At 35.6% G+C, this 27,485-nt stretch overlaps 1 protein-coding gene across 3 annotated transcripts in view; it reads left to right on the top strand.

Annotated features, from left to right (window-relative positions):
* The window catches only part of ANO4 (anoctamin 4), a 218,042-nt gene that overhangs the window by 106,835 nt on the left and 83,722 nt on the right, over positions 1-27,485 (top strand). For all 3 annotated transcript variants that reach the window (XM_068668871.1, XM_068668870.1, XM_068668872.1), the window contains 3 exons: positions 1,683-1,793; positions 9,714-9,850; positions 16,060-16,218. In XM_068668871.1, coding sequence (XP_068524972.1) covers positions 1,683-1,793; positions 9,714-9,850; positions 16,060-16,218 — 407 coding nt within the window. The remainder of the gene's footprint in view (positions 1-1,682; positions 1,794-9,713; positions 9,851-16,059; positions 16,219-27,485) is intronic.

Here is a 27,485-nt window from a genome sequence, read left to right on the forward strand (position 1 = left end):
CAGAATTCTTCTCTGGGGCAGATTTTAGACTGCCACCTCTGAGGCCATCTGCAGATTTCCCAAGGCTGCTATTGTATGAATAATCAGCTGTCTCACTTAAGAAATTCTCTTTGTTCTACATCATTAAATGCTGACTCCTGCTGTTGCTATGACAGATCACTTTACAGGAATCTATAAGGAGAGCTGTGTCTCATATTAACAGTGAGTCTTTACCATGGAACAAAAGAATATGCTGGGGCAAGAATGAAAGAATTTGCAATTTATAATATTTTAGCATTAGCAAATAATAATAATAAAAAAGAATAATAATAAAAAAAAAGACTGAAAATGCAATATACTCATTTGAGGTCCATATTTCCAGAAAGTGAATTAGGGTCTTTAAAATCGCATTGAGTAATTTGGTGCCAAGAAATATAATTCCTAACCCCCATCAAGGCATTGGTCACTTGGGGACCAACAGTAGCTCTCTGACCCTACTGTGGCTACAGTAGTTTGGGAGGGAAGTCAAAAGAACACTGGCTTGTTATCTACAAACTGCGTAAGAAAGGAAAATGCTTCCATCAAAAGCATGAGTGATAGCCTCTAGTGGAGGCACAATGATGGCCTAAACAACCGGACATTTTGTTCCTGTACCATGGCCTTTTTGTTTGGAAGTCCTTTCTCAGGTATCTCCCTGATCTCTGCAGCTCTCTGCTAAATCTTCGTACTAGTTACTCAAGACCATCAATTCTAACAGACGCCTTTGTGAAATGTCAAGTTTTGCTGTCAATCAAAAAACTGGCCATATGCCCAGGAGGTCTTTCTCTGTCTCTAGCTGCATCAGAGCATCCTGGTGCAAGGAGTTTAAGCCCATAAGCCCAGTATCTTTTCCTGTCTGCTATGCAGCTATTTTTATTTATTTATTTTTTTACATGGAAAGATGGAAAGAGTGTTTTTTGAAAACTTCCTAGTTTCTTTGTTCATGTTGAAAGAACCCTGAATCTTGAGAGAGGTGCAAATCTCATGCCTATTTACATGGGCAAATAGGCTTGTAGTTGTCACCCCCGGCCTATGTTTTTTATGTTCTGTTACGTTCTGTTAAGCCAACATCAGGGCATATAAAATGACACCATTACATGTCACTGTGACCTTCTTCTGCAGGACTGCAGTACTGGAATGCTTCCTAGACCATGGCACACCATCATGCCATGTGAGACCATATGGTGTCCTGTGGTTGAAACATGTTGTCCATGCTCTTTTTATCTTAATGGTTGCTTCCTGTCTTGAGATTTATTTTGTCGTTTGTGTGTTAGTGTGTTTTTTATTTTACCACAGCTGTTCCTGTAGTGCCATGTCATTTGTAACAACACCTCTTGTCTGTTTTTGTATTTTGGAGTTCTTTTTCTGGATGGTATGGTGAGGAGATGCTCATGGTGTGGTGGCATATGTTCTTCTGTATGAGGAACACACCAGTGGTGACTCTGCATCATTGCTGATAGCAGGAAATATTGTCGTTTCATTCTATGTAGCTTTAAATCAGTCCTGGTTATATTGAAAGCTGCTTGAAGAAAAATTGTTTCTGCTATAGGAAAAAAAATATTAGGTAGCATTATCCAATGTGTGTGTTCCCTCACCTGAAAGCCCCTTGGCTGGATTTTCTACTGCACTGTCACAAACCCCATCAATCTCTTCAATTTCTTCAGAAGGAACAGAGGATTTGCAGGTTAACCAGTTGGAAACACAAATATGGACAAAACCAGACGTACAGAAGACAGATGTGGACTTTTCAGAAATTCTTAATGCAATACAAGAAAGTAAGTTATCACGTGGATGTAAAATCAAGTATACAGTCAAAGAATCAATTGCAATGCAATAAAATTTTAACTGAAGGAACATAGAAAGTAACAAACTGAATGATAAGTGAGTATGTGTAACTAAAATTAGTGAGAAATTTCAATAGGCAGTAAAGGACAGTAAAAAGGACAGTAAAAAGTCTTAATATCAGAGAAGTTATAGTAAGATTTGGATTATTATGTACCTAAGGAATCCAGCAGTATATATTTCCTATGCAGAAGTAATGAGATATATTGATTCATGTTACTTTAATCCATTCTTGAATGGCTGTGTGAATTAACATTGACATATATATGCTTCAGTCTGGGATTTAAGACTAGATTTGAAGTATCATCAGTTACAGAGTATTGGGATATATTCACATTTTTGCATCTGGCAACTTTTGGGACCAGAAGTGATAAGCTCAACATGACAACCAAATGCCTGCATGGCTTAGACAGTGTGTGGAACCATCTCTTATCGCATGTAGTATGATGTGGTCTGAGAAATGATTAGTCCACCCTTCTCAAATTTAACTGCATAATACTCTCAAGACTTATGCTAGAAAAAAATACTAGTCTCATTAACAAAGTCTGAAGACAGCCCACCCAAAGACTGATGCAAAACTAGAATCCAAATGAATATGGAATTTCAGTGAGAATTTTACATAATAGGTTGAAAAAACAAAATGCATGGCATAATGACATTGGTAGCTAGCTTCCTACTTTCCCTTTTTTCCAGTTTTATTTTAAATTGGGAGTTTTATGTAACAATTTTCTAAAGCAAGAAATAGCAACTTACATTCTTGAGTGCTGAAAGGCATATAAGAATGTTTAAAACCTTGTGCTCCTCTTGATTTTTATGAGAATCAGTACCCATGCACTTCTAGAATCAAGGCATTTGGTGATGGTATTAGTCTGGGTATGGTAGGGAAACTCTCAGGTTAGTTAACAACACAGGTAATCATTTGAAAATGAATCACATGGTTATTGAAGTTGTATATTTAGGATGAACTCTGTTTTTTCTACCTTAAAAGGCTTTTCCCATCTGGAAACATCAATATGAAATTTTGCTTTCTCCCTTCTTCTCCTCACCCCATTAATATGTCACAGCCCAAATACAGGCCTGGGGCAAGTTGTGGATGTGTACTGAAGAGGCTGAAAAGACACTATAATCTTTCAGAGGCTGAATAGACAAGATAGATGAAAAAAGATAAGCAGATTCTGTTTGGGAAGAGACTACATCTGAATACAAGAAGCTATTATCTTCTCCATTTCAAGAATGTGGTGGAGTAGAATAAAAATGCATGATTTGATTAAAACAATTAGATGCCAAGATTAGATTTATTAACAATGCTTCTCAAAAACAGATTCTTATTTAAATTGCCAGATCTCATCTTCCCTTGGTGCTATGCCGTACTTCAATAGCATACTCTCTCAATAGCATACTCATACATCCCTGTGCTGAATAACCTGAAATTTCTATTCAATAGGGAACAGATTTATTTAAAACCTCAAATGTTTAACTTCTAGAAAAAACTCCTAGTTCCTTTTAAAAGTATGCCATTTTTCTGTGGTTATAAAAAGGAGATTAATCTGACTCAATCTCAGGGGTTTGCAATGAAGATATAGACATCTGAATTCATTGCCTAAGATCCTTTCACATTCAATAGACAGTAAAAAAGGTGTCTATATCCAGCTTTCTCATTTTAAAGTAGCTAATATAGATTACATGACCTGAAACTTGAAAGTGGCTATTTCTCTCTGTTGTCTGAAGATGGAATTCAAGGAGATAAGCTACTTTAAATCAGTCCCATAGCTTAGGCACAAATGTCTTCACCATGGATATGTGTGTGCATGTAGGTGAAACTTACCTTATGTAAAGCAAATATTTGAAAGTGATTATTGGATATAAACTGAATAGAAATAGGATCTAAGTTGTTTTAGCAATTTGAATATAATTTCAAACCTAAATGGCATTAGACAAAGAGTCTTAATATTCTTGAAAAAAAAAAAAAAAGAATTAACATTTTGATTTAAATATTATTTTAGAGTCATTTGAAAAGGATGAAACTTTTACAGGCTTGATACAGTGTTTTTCGTTATCCATTTGCTGTTGGGAATGGCTCTACAACCTGGTTTGCAATGGCTTGTTACATGTCGAAGGGAGTATCTTGTCACCTGCAGTCTGTTGTGAATAGCAAATAATTAGGATAAAACAGGCCTAAATATTCTTTCCAGAGTAGTTGCTCCAAATAGTCATTGTTACTTTTATTCCCAGTGGGTGTTAGTACTGAATGAAAATTTAAAAAGGCTAGTGATGCTTTTAAAGATCACATTTTTTTCTTCCTAGCATGAGTTTTCTGAGCATTTCACTTTTCAGGATCTGTTTTCTGTAAATGTAGCCAGCTGGTATATCTTTCTGTTTGGTATACTGACAAGTGTGATCATTCAATAGCAGAGATTTTTTTATTATTTTTTTTTTTTTTAATTACCTAAACAGTTTGTTCAAAAGCTATTTTTTTAATTTCTATCCTGAATCTCTCTTAGACTGCAAATGAAGATAAAAATTTACCATCATATTATTTACTTTTATGTTAATATAATATTATAAAAGAATTAATAGTTATTTCTACTGCTTCCAAGCTAAATTTTACACTTGACTACCATAGTTCATGTTAAAGTCTTACACACATTTTTCCAAAGATTTCTGCTAAGTCTTTATAAGTTTCTTCTTGACCACAGTATACTCAGAAATTATCATCAGCCTATCAGAGTCTGGAAACCATAATCTGAAAATGGCTATGAACATACACTGTAAAATATAGCATTGCACTGGGTGTAAAACTGCCAAACCAGGTGATGCATCTGGCCTTGCCTTGGCTGAGAAGGAGCCAAAGCCTGCCTGGGCAGGACTGTGGGGAGCTGGAGCCCAGCCCTGCCGTGGCCTCAATGGTGCACAGGTTGACGGGCCCAGGGGTGACATGGGGTCCTGGACCTGGGGCAGGGTGGGGAGATTCCTGGGAGTCTGGCCAAGGACAGTCATGGCTAGGGGTGCCCTCAACACCCTAACAGAAGCTGGCAAAGGCTTTCATGGCTGTTTTCTAGTTATTATCCTGAAAATATAGACTTCATAGAATCATGGAGTCATAGAATCAAAGAATCATAGGATGATTTGGTTTTGAAAGGAAAACCACTTTTTTTATGGAAAAGTGGTAAACAACTGTGTTAGTGAAAAGACAACTCTGATTTCAAAGCTCTTTTCAAGAATCCCCATAATTTGCTTCAATGTATGAAACTTCTTTCCATTGCCATTGCAGTAAAGTCAAAATTAAGAAATTTCTGGCTTTTCAGAGTATTCCTCAGCATCTAGTTTATACTGAGTCCCACAGTGTTTAACAGAAAAAAAAAAAATATATATTTTGTTATGTCATTTTTCCTCTCCTTGTCTGGAATTCAGAAATCAATGAATTTCCTGAGACAGGGTAATATATCACTACGTAATAACTGAATTTAATACTTAACATGAGAAAAAGGTCTGGGCTGTGGTCACTCTAGGATGTGCACCTTGCAAAAACATTTGTGTCTTGTACCTGGCAGGCTTACTGAGTGAAGGAAAATGTTTGTATACAAAAAATCCACCATAATGAAGTAAAAACGTAACATGTAGTACAACAAGATGCAGAAGGAGTTTTGGTTTTTCAAACTTTTCTGCTTCTCAAGTCTCTGAAAACCAGGTATTTTTTACTCAGGGTTTTTATTAAGGAGTATTCTCCAGTACTAGTGGTTTTAAACTCAATGATTTTCACCACTATCTACACACAGGAATGTCATCTACTTATAAATATTGCAAATATGAAGTTTTAAAGAAATTCATTTTTCAATGTTACTGATAGAAATAAAAGTCTCAAAGGACAGCTTCTGCAATGTTGATCTACAGCTTGAATTATCCAAAGTTAAAGTATACCCTGTGGTATGGTGTGACACTTGGTAACAGAAGACATGTTAATTGGCAGAAACATAATACTTCCATCTTGTCAAGTATTAGTCAGGTCCTATTTTTGAAAGAATGTTCTTGTTTTTAGGCACCTTGGGTTTTGAGTGTCCATCTTCAGAAGGTAACAGTATTATCTTACCTTGCTTTTGAGCACTACCAAAAGCAGCCTCTTGGTCCAAAGAGGTTTTTAGAACCACAGAGATTTCACAAAGACTCTTTCTCATAATTTCCTAGGGTTCAGTTTTCACAATATGTGATTCTGCTACATTTGGTGTAAAAATATTTATATAAACTATTTTTTTTAACTCTTCAAGGATTCTGAATTATAAAGTCACTTTGTTTTGTTTTATTTTGTTTTGTTTTTCACAAAATGAGAGGGAGAAATGACCCTACCTAATGAAGCTAATCTAAAGTTATATGTGGGGTTCTTGATTTCTCCTGTAGTAATGTACACGCTGCTCTACATTGCTGTTAAATTTCACTGCCTGAAAAGACATGACTAGATACTAGCACTAGTCTGTCTCCCAAGTGATAGGCCAAAAGCACATATATAATAAAATTATTATGTATCAGTCTGTTAAGATCATTTGGGGATAACTATGTATTTATATAGTGGTCTGAGGGGAACAGAAAAAATGTAGCTGTGATTATGACTTTAGCAGCAGTGTTAGACTGTTCATGTTCATTGTAGGGGAGTGGCTGAGAAAAGTACAGCCAGCAAAAGAGTTGGGTTGGAAGTACCATCACCATTATTAAAGTGAAGCAACCAGAATTTGCTTTTTTAATTATTTATTTGGTTTTATGGAACAATATTTTATTAAACAATATATTTAACTGATGAGATTTGGGGTAGAAAGATGTTCTCAGCAAATGTTTCAGCCCCATGTTTAAGGTCCATGCCTGAAATACCAGGAGTTTATCTTGGAGAAGCATCAAGGGAAGTGCATTGTACAGATCACATTCTCACCGGCAGCATAACTTTACCATGACTGGAAGATAGTCATAGACACATATAGCGCTGATAAGATAGTTCAGCACATCTCTTATCATAGAATCATAGAATCATTAAGGTTGGAAAAGATCTCCAAGATCATCTGGGCCAACCATCCCCCTATCACTCTTCACTACTTATTCTGTTTACTGAAGCTACCAACCTGCATGCCAATTATCTGTATACTTTTGATACTAGCAGTTTTCTACTACAGGCAAGGCAGTCTGGACAGGTCCTGGTAGCTAATTTCACTAGGTAGTTGAGATACACTGCTTCCACAACTTCTACTCTCTGCTGAGATGGGCTGGATTTTAAAATGACCTTGAAATAAGATTTTGTGTTCCTCACAAGACCTCATATTAATCCAGTAATTCTTTGCTTGAAACTCCCAAACATATTCACTCTCTTACACACCAGCTTGTGTATCTCAAACACCCACTTAAAAACATCTGTTTTGCAAGCCAAAGCATTACTGGCACTTCAGGAAGCAGCAATTTTAGTATCTCAAATGTCTCATCAGTTATACCAGGGCAGTTGTCACAGCAGGAAGAGCAGATAGTTCAAATTCCCTTGAGGACAGCATACAGGCAAAACTTCTTTCATTGCTACATCTTTCATTGCCCCTGTCTGCAACAGATATAAGTCTCTCATAGTCTTCAGAATTTCACTGTTTCACTGCTTAATTATTTTTTTGCGTTCTTTTTCTCACAATTCTTTTCAGACTATGCTGAGGTGTTGATCACATACAGATTAATGTATCTCTTTTTTTTGGAGTCGCTCTTCTGGGTTTCAGTTCACTGAAGTTTCAAATTAATTCAAAATTTCTTCTATTCCAGTAGTTCTCTATGTTGAGCATTGAGATGAATTTTCCTCATATGAACATGTATGCAAAAGCTGGTCTTGATCTATATCCAGATTATTATTTTTCAGGGTGGAATGTTCAAATCCAAAACTGTTAAACTTGAGTAGTATGATACCCTAAAAACAGATAACCTGGCATATAATTTCTTATTGTTATGATGCCTAGATGGAAAAAAAAATGCTGTTATAAGTATTAAAAATTCTAACGTCCAAATTACACTGCTCAGGTTGGTTCATTAGCCTAGTATATAGGGTGGATTAATTTGGATATGAATACATTTCTGTTGCTGCTGAAAATATTAGTGGCCTCACAAGCTCGTGTACAGCAATCTAAAATGCAAGGTATGTTCTTGACATTGTCTTCATTATGTGCATAAAAATGAAGAAGAGTTCTTGAATTTTTAAATAGGGTCTTCTTTTTTATCTACCAGACTTTATATACTGTACAAGGCTGGTGCAAAAAGGGAGCAATGTTTGTGATTGACAGGAAAAGAATAATATATATAAATTGCAGCATATGTTCATATCCAGGACAAATATTATGAAGAAAACTTTCTCTGGCTTGTGCTAGTGAAGAGCAGGTTAAAGACACTGTGGAGTCTGTAGCACTGGAGATTTTTTTAAAAAGATTTCTTAAACTAGGCTGTAACCCCATGAAGAAGGGAAGGGTGAAAAGGAGGTCACAAAGTGTTCATGATGTCTGGGTAACAGTTAATGGCCTTTAATTTCTGGCAGTTCTTCAGTTTCTCCATAGTGAAGGAATGGGAATTTACACCTTCAGCCAGTAGATAGAAATGGAGCTAAATTGCCATCAGCAATTAGGAGATTTTTGGCTGTTCCCTGTTAATATAAATTCACATCAACAGGAATTACAACTGCCTGTCACCTACTTAGGGGAGCTGCAGAAAAGCAAAAGGACCAGGAGGATATTGCACAACATAAAGAGTCCAAAAGTCAGTCAGGTTTGTAAAACAATGAGGAATAGTGGGCTAGAAAAATTTCTGCCAGGAATGATGATTATTTGATACTGCCTTAGTCAGGGAAAGAGGCTCAGCAGCTGACCTTGCAGGTTCCCTCCAACAGTTATAATTCTGAGTTTTGCCTATGAATCAGGAGGCTGGAGAGGTGAAGTCTGCACAGCTAAGGCTTGGTCCTCAGCAAAGACATCTTTCTTCTCCCCACATGCATCTTTTCACCATTCTTTCACCCCAGATCTGCAGCCTCCAGGGTGCAGCAGTGGACCATTCTGGCTGCAGCCTGCCTGCCCCATGTATCCCATCTGACAGCTACTCAGTCTTTGAAGCCATGACCCTTATGTGGTACTGCAGATGTGTGCAGCCACTCTGCCCACAGCTTCACATCACCTCCTTACTCAGCAGAGCAGGGAATGTCACCCTAAAGCTAAATCTCCTCTGATTTTGAGTATAGTGGTATAGTGTCAGCATCTAACACATTCCTAGCCTTCCTTTTTTTTTTTTTTTTTTCTTTTTTTTTTTTTCTGTTTGGTTTTAATTAAAATAGTTTCCTAGTGACTTAAGCTATTGTTTCATGCATATCTTAGGGTTGTGCAGTAGGTAGATCTGAATATGCTAGCATTACATGTACCAAAACATACCAAAATGTACAAAGGCAATCATCTGCTCAGGCTCATTTATTCAGCGTCTTTCAAATTGCAGTACTCATGTGAAGTCTTCTGCCATGGATCTGCACAACTTCTAACTGTATACTTTTTGTAGTATGTTAAAAATACCTTCCTTATAGAAATAAATTTTTAGAGGCCATAATAATCCAGAAAGCAATCGTTTAGCTACTTATCCCAAGAGAGAAGCCAAGCAGATAGCTAATGTATGTTTTACTGTGACAGATGATTACTTATTTGACATCAGAGGGGTACTATGGTATCCTAAATCTTCATTAATGTGCATCAGGAGATTTTAAGCTTAACATAGTAGATACTTATAGCAGAACTAAAAAGTGGGATTGTTATGTTACACTCAGTGTCTTCATTTGGCTCAAATGTGATTTGAACATATGTTTTTATTTTTGTTTTTAGTAGCTAAGGATGTCAACATTTTTTTTGATGAGTTAGAAGGTGTGAACAGCCCTTCCAAAGATGATGATTCCCTGCTTCACCATGGTAACTTGACCAGTACTTCTGATGATGCCAGCAGGTTGGAAGTAGTGGGAGAGGTAAGAACATAGAAAATTATTAATCTGATGGTCATTATAAAAAGGGAATAAATGTAGTTTCATTTAAAATCTCATTCTCTTTGAGACATCTTTTATCTGACCTTTGCTCTGGGGATTGTTTTTCCATTCAAAGATTATAATCTTCATTTATAATTTTAAGATTACAATCTTAATTTGAGACATAAAATATCTCAAACTCAAAATAGATTTTACTGACTTCATGCATACCCACTGGAAAGTCTGTACAGGCCTTTGTTGTCTACTTGTTTTCTGAACCAGCCAAGTCTAATGTTTCACCGCTTCTGAAAATATTGGGAAAAAAATGCCTATATTAATCCCTTAGGGGAAAGGAAGAAAGAGAAATTATCATAAATCTCTTGTGAGAGGTACTTGGTGTCAAATACGTGACACATTCCCGTCAAATAAAGAACAGAAGAAACTTGATGGTGCATAATGGCGATGCAGAGAACATACTGGGGAGGTATGTTCATTGCATAGTCCCTTTTAAATAAAGTCTTAATGGAGGCAAAACATTATAGGCTAAAATATGAAGTATTCTTTTTTGTGTCCTTCATACAGAAAGAACGTGATACCCTTTAACTTTACATTGACTGCCCTACAGCTCATGAATGCTAGGTCTGTCTCCTCAGGGAGTGAAGAGTCCAGGGACTCACCTCTGGCCCTGAGGCCTCCTTTCCCCTGCCTCAGGAGTGTGGCTGTATCCAGAGTACTTACTTGGAGTGGTCTGTTTTTACTTCCAAGCTGTGCCTGAGGATTTTTTTGGCAGAGCACTTACTGGCGCAGACCAGAACTAGCAGGAAACACACTAACAATTAAGAAGCATGGATGACCATAAGATGTTGTTGTAGCCCTGGCCCTGCCCCTCTCTTGTTTACTGGTTTAGATAGGATTTAGAAGATATAATTACAGACAGTGTCTTTCTTAGGAGCTAAAGTCTTTTGTGGTGCAAGCTATTTTGTAAAACACTGCTGAAGAGAGAGTCAGAGGTTTTCCATGTGCTAGAATTTCAGCATTCATAGAGCTGTGCTCCTGGAATGTTTAGACAGATAATTAAAGCAACTAAATTTAGGCCATCCAGAGATATGTTTGACCTTGCTCACAATTTCATCTTCCCCTTCTCTCACTGCTCTTCCACAGCTTCCCATGCAATTTACAAAGGGCCCTGTCCACCTGCTTGCATTATAATAGGGTAACCTGACATAATATTCCTGTGTAGCGTTTTGTGATCATGTACCATATGGTGTCTAACTAAAGGACTGGGTGGAACGCACGTGGTCTTTGCATGTTGAGGAGGAAAACTAAGCAGAAGATGATCAAGAGGACAAGCGATGACAGAGAGCAATATATGCTGCTGTTAATTTAGCAATGCTGCAAAACCGTTTTCAACTGTTTTATGTATCTTTGTTATTTTTTAAAGGGAAGGTGAAAATGTCTGAGGAATTTCCTAGTTGAACAGATTTATTTTTTTGTGTACCCATAACCATAGAAAAGACACAGAAAAGAGCAATGTAGGTAATGTATATGTATAAGAGAAAAATAAAGAGGGTGGGGGGAGAGAGAAAAAAAAATACCAGAAAACTGAAAATCTTAGTTGGAGGTAAGGGATGCTGTAGCCTATGAAAAACATTTCAAAGTCCATGTAGGCCCCTGATTAACTGCAGAATGAAATGATACTGTTTAGCTGTTGCTGTTTCAATCCATTAAAATGAATTTATATTACAAAAACTTTGGAGAAAAAATATATGAAGGTTTCTTTTCAGTTTGTTTAGTTGACAAGATAAAATATTGTTTGCTTCCGTTGTTAATGCTTGACCAGAAGATCCCATGAAAAGTTTATGGATGGAGCTTTATCAACAGTTCCTTCACAGATACAGAGCCAGATAAGGATTTGGCTTGCCCTTTGGCCAAAATTATGTCATTTCTTAGTTTTACATTTCATTTGGACACAGCTGAATTAAAAATTAGATGTTACCATGTTTGCATTGATCAAAAAAACATTAGGTATTAGTTATACATTTTAAAATCTAAATCCTAGGACATATTGTCAAAATGCAGCAGAAAGAAGGTAAAAAGTAAAGGTAAAAATGGTTTAGGAGCTGTACTCCAGGTATGAATGAATTCAGCTTTTTGTTCTATGGAGTATTAAATTACCCTTCTGTGTTTAAGGAATGGAGAATAATGGAACTGGTATAAAATCTGTCTTCAAGTTAAATTAGTGTATATGGCCCATTCTTGAGATTTCAGCTAATTTAAGTAGTTTTGATATTTAAACTGTAGAAGTCACCCCTACAGTCTTCACTTTAAACTCAAACTTCTGATGATATTTGGGTGTAGTGTTATTAACATTGTTCAAAATAATGTTAGTTTTAACAAACTTTTTTATAAATTTTAAATTGCTCTAGAGAATATGGCCAAAAAACTGCTATTCATATTGCAAATAAAAATTCTGATGTTCTTTATGGCACTTCTGATACCCAGTTTCAGCTCAGTTTTCTTGTGTATATTTTCCAGAATATTTGCCAACTATATCATTTTTCCATCAAATTCCTGTCTTCAGTGATCAGGATGGCTGTAGAAAAACTCTATTTAAACTTTCACAGAAAACTAGAAATCTGTTACTTTTTAACTTTTAGGCACTTGATTTTGCAGCCTAGATAATTTCATTATTTAAAAAGCTCTATGTAATTTAATATATTATGATGTCAAGAAGAATATACTGACCAGTGGAGATATATGAAAAAAATACAGTTGCAGTATCCACAAATTATAATCTAAATGGGCAAAATGACATTACAAAAAAGAACACATGGGGAAAGTACACTTATATTTTGATTAGAACTGTACTGTAAAAACTGAGTAGTCCTGGCTTCTTCTATTTCCACAAAAGTTACCACAACTATTAACCACCTCTACCCACTGTGAAGTTGCATGCAGGGCACTGTAATTTCAAGTAGCCACAAACAATGGGAAAAGATGATCTCTTTAAAATTCAAGGATCTAATCTTAATTGAACACTCATATTGATAATAACTAAGTACCATAATAACTAGCAATGAAGAAAAAATATAATCTGTCATTAAATTAGCAAACACTAGAGTCCATTCTGATTTATCTTTTAGAAGACCTACAGATAAAACTTTGAATTTCCTTATTTTCTTAACTGCACTTTTGTTTAAAAAGTTTCATTTAAAATCTCTATAGCTGTCAGGATTACAAATTTTCTGATTTGGGGTACTGAAATATTTGGAGTAAACCTTTAGTCTAAAGACTTCCAAGCATGTATGTGTGTATGAATCATATGCCTATGAATATTAAAAGCTGCCAGTTGAGGGTCTGAGGATATGAGAACTAGTGTGTTCCTTGAAAAATAATTCCAAATCACACAACTTTGGATATGTGTACTGCAATCAAACCTACAAAAATAGACAGAAATACTAAACTTATTGCTAAAGTGAAGTCTTCCCTGTTCTGCCACTATCTTTTGGCATACTTCAGGTGAAGGAATGGAGATTCGACATACATAGAGTACAAAAGTAGGACTACAGAAGCTGCAGTCAAACCCAGCTCTAAATTTTATTTATTTATTTTTTTTAATCAGTGCAGGAAAAGTGAATTTTGAAGTCATTACAGAGGTAAAGAAGAAGTGATGTCTGGAAAGGGTGAATTCCAAGATGACAGAAAAGTCTCTGTCTAGAATAGTGGAAGCCAGTAATACTGTGGACACTGCAAAAGTCCTGCAACTGCTATTTCCTAATGCTGCAAAACCAGCTTAAGTGTCTCCATATTATATAAGATCTCTGCATCCTCAGAGTATTTATAATTACAAGTTCAGTCTATAAATCCTCTTTACGGGCTAGAACAGCTATAAGAAGGCAACAGCAAGGGTTTCTTCTCGGAGTCCATATCGGTCATATAAGAGTCAAATCACTCTGGATTTGTCATACTATATTCTTAAAACAAAAAAGGGCTTTCAAGTACACACAAGGGTGAGATGTACTCCACCTGATAATGGCCAGTGAGTCTCATGAACTAAATTAGAACTGACCCAAAGTAAGCCCTCAAGCCTATATGGTGTGGACAGCAGGCCCTCCACCCAGATTATTTTAATCTACTCTATGAGCCCATTCCTATGGCACTGCTTTACTTGATAAAATACACATAGTGTCTGTGGGACTTACAGAACAGGAAGTATGGCTCAGCAGAAGGCTTAGAAATCAGAGCAGGACCACCAAGCTGCCCCCTGACTCTAAATCTGCCACACCCTTTTATTTAAATACCCTTTTGGGTTTTTCATGTCTCGTCAACATAGAGAGTGTTCCTGAGCTGTTTTCATATTTAATGCTCTGTGACAAATACTTCTGATATCCTGATAATAACATTTGTCGGCATGATATGCAGTATAGATATAAATGGTTTGTTACTGTTATTTCCTTAGGGCTTAAATCTTTTTTCTTGCCTTCATTTTCAGCCCAGAGAACTGCTCCCACTATATCAAGTCTGTATTAAGCTGTGTTAGGAGTCAGGCACTGTAATAAAAGAATCTTAGAAAAATTTGCCTTTCTGTCTTCAGTAAACAGGGTTTACCAAAGGGATGGGATATTTAGGATGCTTTCTTTTTCTTTTTCTTTTTCTTTTTCTTTTTCTTTTTCTTTTTCTTTTTCTTTTTCTTTTTCTTTTTCTTTTTCTTTTTCTTTTTCTTTTTCTTTTTCTTTTTCTTTTTCTTTTTCTTTTTCTTTTTCTTTTTCTAAGTAAATGCGCACTGAGAATCAGGAAAGCAGTTTACACTGAACTCCTTTAATGGGAATATTCTTTTTTTTTTTCCTTTTTTTTTCAGTAAGAGCACTTGAGCTATTATTATTATGGCAAATATGTTCATGTTTTGTGATTTAAATCAGAAAGCAATTCTCCTAAGAGAAAGTATTTTGCAAATTTCCTACTTTTCCTACAAGTGAAAGGTGAAATATTATTTTTTTCAGAGATAAGATCCTGTATTTTTGGGCATGGCTTTTTATGGCAGGAATGATTTAGAAAATTGTAGGAAAAGAAAGAGGAATTAGCCTAATCCTCCCTTCAGCTTGGAGTTCAACTCATCTTAAGATCCCTGGAGTCCCTGCCCATTATCTTCCCCTGAGCCCATTATTTTCCTCTGAGGGAGAGCTCATTGTTTCTATGTATATAAAGTGCCATGTATTCCATTCACTGTGTAAATTTCTTATATGAAAAAGTCCAAATTCACAAACTGACACATAGTTTCAACTTTTTTGAAAGCAAAAGCTTAAACCCTGGGCAAGATTTAGATTATTTGGAAGTAGTGTTAAATTGTGAGGAAATTCATGAAATTTCATGAATTTTTATTCATTTCATTTCATGAATTTCTAAAAAAGACCAGCAGTTTGCCTCTCAGATCTCAGGAGAGGGACCCACCTGACCTCTTCTTAACAGTGAAATCATCTTGCTTCTTTCTCTCAGAGCAAACTTTTGAACAGACACATTCTTTGCTGGAAATAGCGAATAAATAATATTTATTGTATGTACTGCTAGACCAAACACTAGGAATTATTTTCAAATAAATTCAGTGGGTTTTCTCAGCTTTTCCATAAGCCAATAAAATTCTGTAGTTAGTTTGATAAAGTTTGGTAAAGTATGGTTAGTTTGATGAAGTAGGTACAAGACTTCCATCTCCTTTTCTGTGTCCTGTGAGGGAGGGGAACTACTGTTATCACAAAGCAACGAGTATCTCTGCATCAGGTTTTAGTGTTTATCAGCACAGTGAATGTTTGAGCCATTGTTTATTTTTCTCTTGCATATTCTACCATACTAAGTTCTTTCAAATTTAAATTTCAATTACATTATTTTCTGCTTTGAAGAGAACTTCTCTGTCAGAAGTAATTCCTCATTTTCTGGAAGGTGACAGGGGAGGAAGGTTGACTTGCATTCTCTGTTCTTTCCTATCCCTATCTCAACAAATATCTACCTAAGAAGACCTCCTGGTTTTGAACTGGGGAAGTCTGTAGTCCTTTCAGACAACTTCAGACAACTGTATGTAAAACACCAAACGACTTTGAACAACTTGTTCTGATTCCTTATCTTTCCTTTTGAGTATTACTGAAAATTGTTGATGCAAATAGTGATACAGCAATTACCAAGGATAATTAACATTACTGAAATGTTTAACTTTCTCTTTACAGGAAGTACCTGATAAAAACAAAGCCAATGGACTATATTTTAGAGATGGGAAATGTCGAATTGACTACATCCTGGTATATCGAAAATCCAATCCACAGACAGAAAAGAGGGAAGTATTTGAGAGAAATATCAGGGCAGAAGGACTTCAAATGGAAAAAGAGGTAAGAAAGTTTCCCTGGGGAAAAATAATAATAATAATAAATAAATCAACATTTAAAGCTGGGCAGTATATGGTTTGTATTTACTCTGAAACTCCTTTGTTCTGTTGGAGTAGTGGAAAAGTGCTTTTAAACATGCCTAAAAATAGACTAGTTGTTGCCAGAGCAGCAGGAAAGCATAGCTTAAAGGAAAATCAGACACATGGTCTGAAGGCCAAAACAGGCCATTACAGTCATCTTTTTCAACCTGATGCACAAGTAGGCCATAGAATTTCATCCACTGAGTTGTGCAGTAGAGAAAACAAGTGCTGGGTTTGGATGGCCTAAATTCTATGGAGTACAATCTGCACTTCTTCACATCATTTTCCTTTTAGCCATCTTCCTGCTCCACTCCTTGCTGAGGCTCTTGGTATTTTTTCCAAAGACCCCTGCATTCCTTTTCCTGTCAGCTTAGGCACAGGAACTGAGGTGGTATTTTTGTAGCTTGAAAACAGACTAAAATCTCTCCTACTTTCATAATCCTAAACAACAAAATAATTGAACAGTACATATGAATCTTTTATGTCAATGCTATTTCTAGCACAATGACCTAAAAAAGTGAATCTTTTCTGGACAGGAGTATAAAATAAATGTAATCTGTCTAAAAGTGTATTGACAAAATAGGTAGCAGGAACAGGGCTCAAAGAGACTCTTTTCTGCCTGTGTTCTTTCTTAAACTTTCTTGTGTGTGTTTAAACAGGACCTAAGTCTCACTTTCATATAGAATAGATATTCTGAATACTTAGCTTTACTAGTGCTTGACCAACTTACACTGATAATGATATGCATTGTTGTGCTGTCACTGATGCAAACGGTACAGGAATTTTCAGGTTACAGGCTTTGGTCAACTACGTAAGTGCTGTACATTTTCTCCCCTTCTGTCACTGAACACTTTGTGTATGTATAGATATTCTGCCTGTGTGCTTGAAAGGCACACTCCTTCTTAGAATACTGGGGGAAGGAATGAAGGAAGGGAAGCTGTTTCTCTCCAATATAATGACAATGTTTCCTTTCTTCTTTTCCTTGCTTTTGTTTGTTTGTTGGTTTTAATGAATGAACACAGTTACTGGTAGATATAACTGTATAAATGCATGTCACTATTTACATCAAACAGTTACCATACCATGCAGTTACTTGAAATAACCCGGAAGTTAGCATCCTTGATGCTGCAGTAATTGCTAGATGCTTTAAATGGCAGCCATTATTCCCTTATTACTTTTGCTTCCTGTAAAGGTACCAAAGTCTGTAAGAGTTATATCCTAAGACCTAAGAACATGGGAGCATTTCTGTGGTTGTTCAGCTTCACATCCTAGAATTCTGCTCTACTTCCACCAGGAGAGACACTGAAAATGTCTGAAGTTTGGACAGAAAGTGAACATGGAATGAATTTTCCTAATTAATAAATCTGTCCAACAGTTTTGAATCACTCTTTTGCTACTTTGTGATTTTTGCAGATCTTGCCATTTACTACTGTGCTAAGCTCAGCAGTGAAAGTTATGAAATCATTTTATATTTTAAGTATTATGAAACTTATTGCAGCATTCTGTACAGAGAACTTTTTCAACTTAATGATTTAAGTGCTTACTATAGACTTTTCTTGTAGCTTTCAAGCCCATTTACTTGGAGTTTGCTGCCTAGGCTGCATGAATGTTCTGCCTATTTGATTATTCATTTCAGTTTCTATTATGCTACTGACATTCAGTTTTATTTCTTATTAATCTCATTTGGCCTTGGTGTGACTTCTTGCCAGCATCAGTAATTGTACATTTCCTAAATTCAGAATGATCAAAATGAGGCTGTGCTACATGACTCAAGCTAGGATACCGATCTTTTTAAATATATGACTCTGACCTAAAATTAAAACCTAACATGTATATTTTATGACCATTTTCATTTCCAAATTGAATTATAATCCTGAAAGAAATAAGTACATTCATTGTACACTCTCTCTCCCTTTTTGTAGAGTAAAAATGGTGCTGAAGAACATTTAGATTTAAACTAAGTGGTGTGATTTGTTAATGCTTAGATTATTTCTCATGATTTCTACTTTTCTTTTTCGGTGAGACTACTGACATGAATTTCAGTTCTGGAATATTTTAACAACAGGTCTGTTTCCTAATTGTTGTTCATATGAAATATATTGCTTCCACTGGGAAAAGTTTGCTTACAGATAAAATGAGAGAATTGTCTGTCTCTTTGTCCAGACAACTTATATGGAGGCAATAGATTGTAATTGCTGGACTGAAAGAAAGAAACTTTAACATTCCATGAATTTTATGTGGTGCTGGGTTCATTCTCTTGGCTTCCGGCTGCCTATATTGACATTCAAACACATTAGTCCTTTTATTTTTTTATTTTTATTTTTTAGTGAAATCAGTGTCAGGGAGGAAAACCTCTGGAAAACAGCTATTCACACAGCTGTTTTGTAATCACATTCCTCAGTAACACTGCTGTGACTCTCTGAGAAGCATAACACAGCAAAATACCTAGGAAATGTTGGGTCTAGTGAGTGAAATATTTACTGAACTGTATGAAATGAAAAAGTAAATCTGAAATGAATTCATGACTGTTGAGATAACTTGAGGAACAATAATAGGAACATGTAGCTAAAAAAGAACTGAACAGGTATATGTTTCTGACAGTAGAAAATGGTGATAACTTTTCGGAGATATTTCCCAATGAATTCACACTCAAATTTTTTGTCTGTACCACACCACTGTGCTATGCAAGTTCTTCCAGTTTTTGTGCTCTGTATAACCAGTTGCAGTAAACAAGGGGATCTCAAAGCAAGGAATAGATCATTGAATTAGTGAAAGTATGGAAAATAGAGGTCTAAGAAAGAATGCTAATGTAGTAGAACAGCATAGATCTTTTTTGTGACCTTTCTCCTTGCTTTTCTGTGTATATTGAGTCAATTCATATAGGATTTACTGTGTTGTCCCAGCCCAACATAGATCACATCCAACACATGTGATGATGTATACAGAAGCTCTATGAACATTAATGCAAAATATAGGTCACTCCAGGAAGAGAGACTGTTTTCTTTTCAGTGAGATATAAAATTTATTATCTTTATTTGTCCTTTTTACAGCCTCTCACAAGAGAGTATGATATCCTGGCTCTGGGATTCCTGACGACCTCACTGTTTTGATTTTTTAATACTCTTTGAAACAGGCTTGTGTATTGGGTAGAATGTAGAGAACAGTCTTCAAATGAAGCAAGTTCTTATCAGAGATTATAAGATTGCAAACAGGAATTGGTCCTTTTTGTAAATATTATGTAGGACATGCCTACCAGAGTTAACTGGCAAATGGTTATCAGGAGACAAAGTATGAATGTCCACATTCGGAGGGTATGTTTCATATTCATCCAAGTCCAGGATTACCCTGAGACTAAGATCAGCCTATTGACTCTAAAAAAAATATATACTTTTCTGTTTTATGTAAAAAGAAAATGCAGATTGTCTCCATCGTTCAAAAAAACAGCATTCATCCCTCTGAGACAGTAAAAACCCCAGAATTTTTCTGGAAAGCCCATCTTTGCGAGAGAAAATGAAGTCAGGATTACATTGGGCACATGGATTTTTCATAGGAATAAAGATTTCCAAATTCAACCTGTTGGTCCAAATCCAGCTTAGTTCCCCTATCCTAAATTATTACTGCGACTTCAACTAATATATTTTATTCCCTATCATAAATGGTGAAGTAGAAGTAAGTTGTAAACAGTAAATATGCTGTGCTGGTGTGTATATACAGCTTTTAATCATGTACTTTAAATCATACTACACTAATAGAGCATGCACAGAGTTAGCCAGCATGGAACAGTTAACAGGCATTTCTTGTTCACCTGCAATGTATTTACACTACAATGCAATTCAAATGCAGGAGAGATTTAAGGTACTGCAAAGAAATCTACATAGGTTGAACAAAAACAAACTACCCTTGGATTTGTAATTCTTGAAAGAGAAAAACATTTTAGATTTAAATAATTACTGTATATAGAAAATGAATTGATCCTGGGTAGGATCTAGCCATGTAGCCCTAGGAATAGACTACTTTTCAGTTGAGCTTGGCATGATCTTTTATTTTATTTTGCTTCTGATGACTGCACTAAACTATACTTATATATATATATAGTATACTAATATAATAAATTAAACTATAGAGCAGCTGTAATGTACTAAATAAATTTTCCTTAATAATTGTCTCAAATTTTTACTTTATAATTTGTAAGTTGATTTGTAGTTTATGATATTTTACAGAAAACACTCAATCCATTTGGGGTTCTACCTGTACATTGATTTTTGTGTCTCCCACATGAAAGATGTTACTTTAGTGTGCTGGTCCAGTTTTCAGGAACAATCCAAACAGTATGTATTTTGTGTTGCATGCCTGATTAAAAATTTAAACATTGCTACTATAAGTGTCAAGCTGTCACCAGGGCATCCCTAATTGCATTCACTCCATGCCTCAAGCAGGAGCTGACATTTCTGGGGCAACACCTGGCAGCAGATATACAGCTGGTGTATACAATGGGTGTTCTCTGAAGAAAAAGAATAAAAGAAAGGGGAAAAAAGCTCAATATATGCTTCACTTTTATTGTATGAACAAATATCCGCTATCAGGCATAAGCTGTACCTGAATGTTTGTTTTAAGGTCTTTTCCAGTAGTTGATGAGTATAATTAGAGGATACTGCTATTTTATGACTTTTCAAGTTTGGAGACAGATGTAGATTACTTCGTGGTGAGGTAGTAGGAGTTCTATAAAGCAGTTTCTCTTAATGTGGCTGTAATTTTGCTCTAGTGGGGCAGGACTTTAGGGGCTAGAAACATGTATTCAGTAAGAGGCATATATTTAGCGGCAACCTGAAGACTGGTTTAAAATGATGAATGTTGTGAGAAATTACAGATGACAGAAAGAGCACACTATATAGTGTTTCTGTGACTCTTGGCTTGTCCCTGAGTGTAAAACCAAAATAGACTTATGACCATGTCAAAGTGAGGTAAAAGTTAGAAATAACAAGTATGAAAAAACCAAGAACTTCAAAGACTGAAACTTTAAATATAGTTATGCTCAGAAAGTGATGATGTGAATATGAGATGTTACAATCAAAAGCTGTTCCTCTTGAGCATAGTCAAATATTATCATCTTTCCTTCTGGCAGAAATGACATCTACTTTTCTTGTTGTTGTTGGTACTGCAGAGCTAGAACAATTATGTCAGACTGATCCACTTTTTTCTAGCTTGTGCGTCATCATTGCAATTGTTCATGAGAGTCCTGTTACATAAATGTTGCTGCTGATTGTGGTTCATGGGCAGAAAAGAATTAAGCTGACTCCCAGGCCCCAAGTGGCATTTTCAGAGCTGAGTGAGAAAAGGTGTTTATAAACTTAGACTACGTAATTTGTCTTTCTCTCTGAGAAGCAGTGCACAATAAAATATCAGTGCCTTCTGAGCGACTATAAGTTTCTTTTTCAGTTATGGGTTCAGTTTATTCATTTACTGAAGGACGATGGTTTGTACATAATTTATTGCTGCTATAGATGTTAATTTAATCAAAGCATACAGTTTATAACAGAGTGCTCAGCCTCTAGCCTAGTAACTATCTGCAGCTTGCCAGGATAGTTTATTTGATGGGCAGGAGCAGGGTGTAGGTCAGGTGAATCATTCTGCCAGGTAATCTTTTTTCCTAGCTGTTATTTTCCTTTGGTCTTCATATCTCTCCCCTGCCATGTTGAACTTACTCTGCACATACCAAAAAACAAAACAAAACAAAACACTATCCACTAGAGGAAAGGGTGTCTAGGGAAAATTTCCACCATGAATGTTGTGTCTGCTGTTCTCTGAGCCTTTTTTTACATAGAGGAAGATATCTGTGTGCATGCACAGTGTAATGTTTGTGCAGTATATACCCTGCCACTAGGAAGCACCAGGACAACTGTGTGGGTGATAATCACCCGTAGTGCACAGCCATGGTAGGTCAGGCCACATGGAGGATGTTACTCATGGCTACCAGGATTCCTTTTAGGAAAAACTATATAGCTCTCCAGCCAGGAAAAAATAATAATAATAAAAATAATAAAAAAATGGATTGCTGACCTAATGAGTCTCTTATTTCTGACACAGTTCATATCTTGCTTTTCTGTTCTATAATAATGTGTGACTTCTTTGCAATGGGGCAGATTGCTGGCAGTCACCTTATCATTTAAGTCAACAGCTCTGTAACTGTTTCTGTCAGCTGAGGGATCTTTTCATGTTAATGCACTTTAAATTACATGGTTTTGTATGTATTACAGTTTGTACATTCTTTCTTTCCTTGCTGATTTAATTTTTAAAAATACTCAAGGATATTTTAAAAAAGAAATAAAATCAAGTTATTTCCCATTCTTTTTTCTTTTTAATAAGAATGGAGGACCCTCCTTCTTCTAATTACTCTCAGTGCCTCCAGTTGTCCATAATTACCCATATACATCTTTGGGCACACAAACACATGTGCACTCATGTATAGGCGCATTGAAAACAAGAATAGCTAGTATCAATCTCAAGATAATGAAAAATACTATGTAGATATTCCAGTCACTTGACATATGGGAGAGAATTTGGGTTTTGTGCTAGAGCTACAATGAGTGTAACAGTAACCTGTGAGTAACAGCGACATGGATATCCTCCAGTATGAATAACTTGCATTCGGGCAACATTAGGACTTCTTGGTCTTTGGAGAAGATCAGGAGTAGTTCAATATTAATCTACTACTGTAACTAATACCAAGCATTCGGTAGCTTTCATGCAGTCTAGTAAGTTATTTCAGTCTCTCACTTTCCTGATCCTGTTATTCCATATGCAAATAACTACAGCTAATGAACTTACAGTACAAATTACACAGCCTGCAGGAGCTCAGTTTCACAAACAGCATAATATCCCATCATTAGCAGGTGCAGTTTGTTATTTAATGTTTAAGCACTGTGTCTGATTGCATCCACAAATCATGGATGGAGACATCACAATGACATAAACTATTCCTGCAAAAAGGGAATCAGGCTGAAATACAAGCCCATCACAAGCATTATGAGTAAAGTGCTTCCAGCTATTTAGTTTAAACATAAGGCTATTCATTTCATCCAAGTTCAGTCAGAACAAGTTATAAGCAGACTAGTCTCCCAAAGATTAATTGTGACTTAATTATCTAGTGCAAACAGCAAGTGGAGTCTCTTTTCAGCAGTATTATACAGAGGAAAAAAAAAAAAAAAGTGTAGGTATGAATAAACAGATGTCTTTTTCCAGAGAGTGCTCTGTACCAAAAAACATTATCACTGAATAGTAGAAGTGTTTCCAGCTACCTGGGCCTCTGAAGGAAACAATTTTAGCTTTTAGATACTATGTCCACTGAACAGCACGGTGACATTCTTGAATAGAAATTTAAGAAGTTTCATAGAAGTCTGGATGGAGAGAGTCTGAACTCAATTTTCAGTGAACAGTTTTAAAAATTACCTTTTTGAATGATTGAGGGAGCCCTGAAATATATATATTTTGAGATGACAAACTCCTTAACAGGACTGTGTAAAGCTAAGAAAAAAAACTAAGAAAATGGATGTAACTGTTGCTGAAAATTTGTTTTACATTTGAAAAAAAAAACTATAGCTTTTACATTAAGTAATATAGAGTAGTATATATAAGTATATAATATAAAATACATATTATATATATATAAATATAAAATATAAGTCATACAATATATTACTTATACTAGTTATATTAATATTATTACTTATATTAGTATACGTAATATAATATGTTATATATATTTTATATAAGTAATATAGTATAAAATATTTTGCATGAGGTAATATAGAAAATATGTTGGTAACTGAAAAAGGATATAAAGGCCTTTGAGATACTTCTTTTCCTTCAGAAATGCTGAGTAGGCTTTTTTGTCAAAGAGTTTCTTGTCATCAATCTTTAGAAATCAGGATGTCAAAAACTTTTTGAAGGACACCAGGCTCAAGGGAAAAAACAGACAGGAGATAGATTAAAAAACACAGTACATTTAATATGAATTGTCCCCTGTATGTCAAAAGTCACCTTTCCCTTTACAATAATTACTCTTAAATGGCAATTATTTTTGAGATGTTATTTGCATGCCAGTGGCATCAGGACCAAGTTTAATCCATGAGGCTGCAATCACTTAATGCACAGTGAGAGTTTTCATTGCCCAAAGGTGACATGACTGGCTTGCTGCAACTCTCCCTGATTTTGCTTAATAAGCAGAAATCTAGGGCTGTCTGTAGGGAACAGAAAGACAGAGTATATGGAAATGCCAGGAGTGTGTTTCAGGTTCTCATTTTGTGTTGCCGATTTTGGCATTGAGCTTGTTTTGAAAAGACTCTTGGAACAGGGGCTCCAAGTCCTCTCATCAGCCACTTACATTCTTTGGTATGCCAGGTTAGCTCAGTCATGGAGTGAGTGGAGCACTGGTGCTGTGCGCCTTGGATTAACTGTATTTAAATTGCAGTAGCAGCCTCACAAGTAGAGCTAGTTAAATGACCTCAGTTCTCAGACTTTATTGAAAAAGATGTTTCAGTTTATGGCTCTCTGGACCCAAATTAAAACCAACATTATTCACTGTGTATATATGTATTCGTTTCTTGCCGTTTCAGACTGGTAATGAAGTGATGTTGTAAATTCAGTTTAATAAAGCTGAGGAAATAACGTTTCTGAGATAGCCCATTGACTGAAATCTCTGTTCCAATTAGTCATGTCCCTCTGTTTGAAGTCTTATCTAATTTACAAAACTCTCTTCTGTATACAGACAACTTTTGTATTTACACATGAAAGCTTTTGAAAGAATCTATGAAAGTGCCTTGTAGGTGGAACAATTTAAAAACCCATTTCTTTCCTCTTGAAGAGTTTCATGGTGCAGTACTTACTACTTTTCTTAGGTATAGCTTGTTGTTTCTGTTATGTCTCAAGTAGATATTTCCTTTTATAAGAAAAAAGATTGATTCTCCTTTCTGAAGTCTCCATTGTCAAGCACTAATATAAGACCTTTGAGGTTACTTTTGTAACAACAATCTCTTTAATCTGTTTAAAATTCAAAACTATTAAAAAAGAATAAAACCCCAACACTGAAAATGAATGAATACAGAAGAAAACAATAGAGACATGTAAATTTGGAACTTTGAAAATATGACTCTATCTTGTAATATGCAAAATTACCATTATTTTTAATGACTGCTAGATTTGGGGAAATTTTCTCTTTGTTTTCTGTGTGCTTTTTTTTTATTTATTTATTTTTTTTTGTGGTAGTGGCGTGGGTGCTTTTGAGTTTTGTTTTGTTTTGTTTTTTGTCTTTTTTTTTTACCTTCTCTCAGGTTGGTTCATAAATATCATATTTTGAAAAAATGTCATTATATGCTGGTTATAAGGGTTCTATAATCAAGGATTTTCACATACTTTAGTACATAAGAAGTAGAAGTATATAGCTTTCCTACATCTTTCTGTGTTTCTGAAGTGACATACCTATCATTGAATATAAACCTTTTCATGATGTAGAAAATGTAAGAGTTCGAATTTAGGTTTTAAAATTAAATTGGTTGGAAAATTATCTTCCATAATGAGCTGTTACAACCCATTCATCTGATTTTAGTGTATTCTTTTTACATTTTTAGTTTAATTGGCTTAGTTTCAGAAGGAAAAAAGCAGTATATCAGCAAGTTTATTTGCTTGACTGGTAGTGACTGGTAGTTCCTAAATTCTAATGAATATATTTTGACCTTCATCTCTTTTCTTATTATTTGTGTGTGTGAGAGAGAGGAAGATTACATGAAGTCTTTTTAATCAGTCTAATACTACCTTTTTTATTCAGGCCATTCCCTTTAAAATATCAATTTAAATGAGACACTTAAGACATTCTTATGATTCCAATAATTGTTCACATCTGATTTTCTCAATTACCAAACATCAATAAAATACATTACTGTAATACATTTTTTTTTTATTTATATAAGATAGAAGCTGTCCACTTTTAGGAGAAAGCTATGCAGGCATGTTTACATGCATCATTTTCTGATCTGTTGTAATGCAGGCATATGAAACTCTTTTGAAACAGACCTTAGTTTGATGGCCTTATCTACTTATCTACTAGCCTTATTCTACTATTACAACTCTAGAGCTACTAGTAGTAGTGCTACTAATTAGTACAGCTACTAATAGCTCTACTATTCTACAGATTAGGCCTGTAAATTCCTTCACCATGTTATGAAGCAGTTAAGGACCCTGCACACTATTTTGACCAGGGAGTGAAAAGCAGAAGGAAGTTTTTTCTCCCTTTGTTGCAATCTTGTTTGTTGAAAAGAAATGTAAAACAAATGTATAAAGTTTCCTTAGAAGTGGAATCACATGGAAGATGCTTTATTTGCTCATAATACTGAACAATTGTCAGCCAGCTCTGAGGCAAAAAGTTCTCTCCCTAAAGGGTTTTCTTAGGATCATTTTCTTCACCAGCTCTGTTTCTTTACAACTGTGATTTTTTTCCCTCTCCCAGTCCATGCACATCTACCTCTGCTGACTAGGTAAGCAGTGAATTGTGTCTCTCAAGTTTGTTTGTATATCACAAAGCAGTCATGCCTAGTCCAGAGGACTGGTTCTTTCCCTGTACTTTTATATAATTTTAGTATAATTGGTTTTGGAAAAGACCTCAGGAGGTGCGTAGTTCAACCTCCTGCTTACTTTGCTCTTTTTTTTTTTTTCTCATTTATTTATATATATATCCATTCCATAGAGGATCTCAGATACTATTTACATTTGTCTTAAGTGAAAGATAGCTATTGACCCAGTTTTAGTTTATGTTAGCCTAACTTCCAGAAATTCCCAGAACCACGCACTTCTTTTTATATGTTCTTCTCCACTTAGGAACTTGTCTTTCCATTCCTAAACTTCTGTGCCTATGTCCTTCACAAATTAATAATCAGATCTGTGACCACACTTTCTGGGTAATCTGGAGAAGCTCAAGCACTCTTACTGCCATAGAAGTGCTAGCTGGAAGTTTGTTGTTGTTGTTGTTGTTTGTCTGTATATGTAGCTCAATGCAGAACACAACCTGGCCCGTCATGTTCTTGATTTTGTACTATGAGTGCCACTGCTATTGGAAACTGGATTGCTGAGAGAGCACTGGGATAAACAAATGTCCTGAAACAGCAATTGTCTGGATGGAAGCTTGCACTCTATATAGAGTAC

This window comes from Anas acuta, chromosome 1 (assembly GCF_963932015.1).
Source record: "Anas acuta chromosome 1, bAnaAcu1.1, whole genome shotgun sequence".
NCBI lineage: Eukaryota > Metazoa > Chordata > Aves > Anseriformes > Anatidae > Anas > Anas acuta.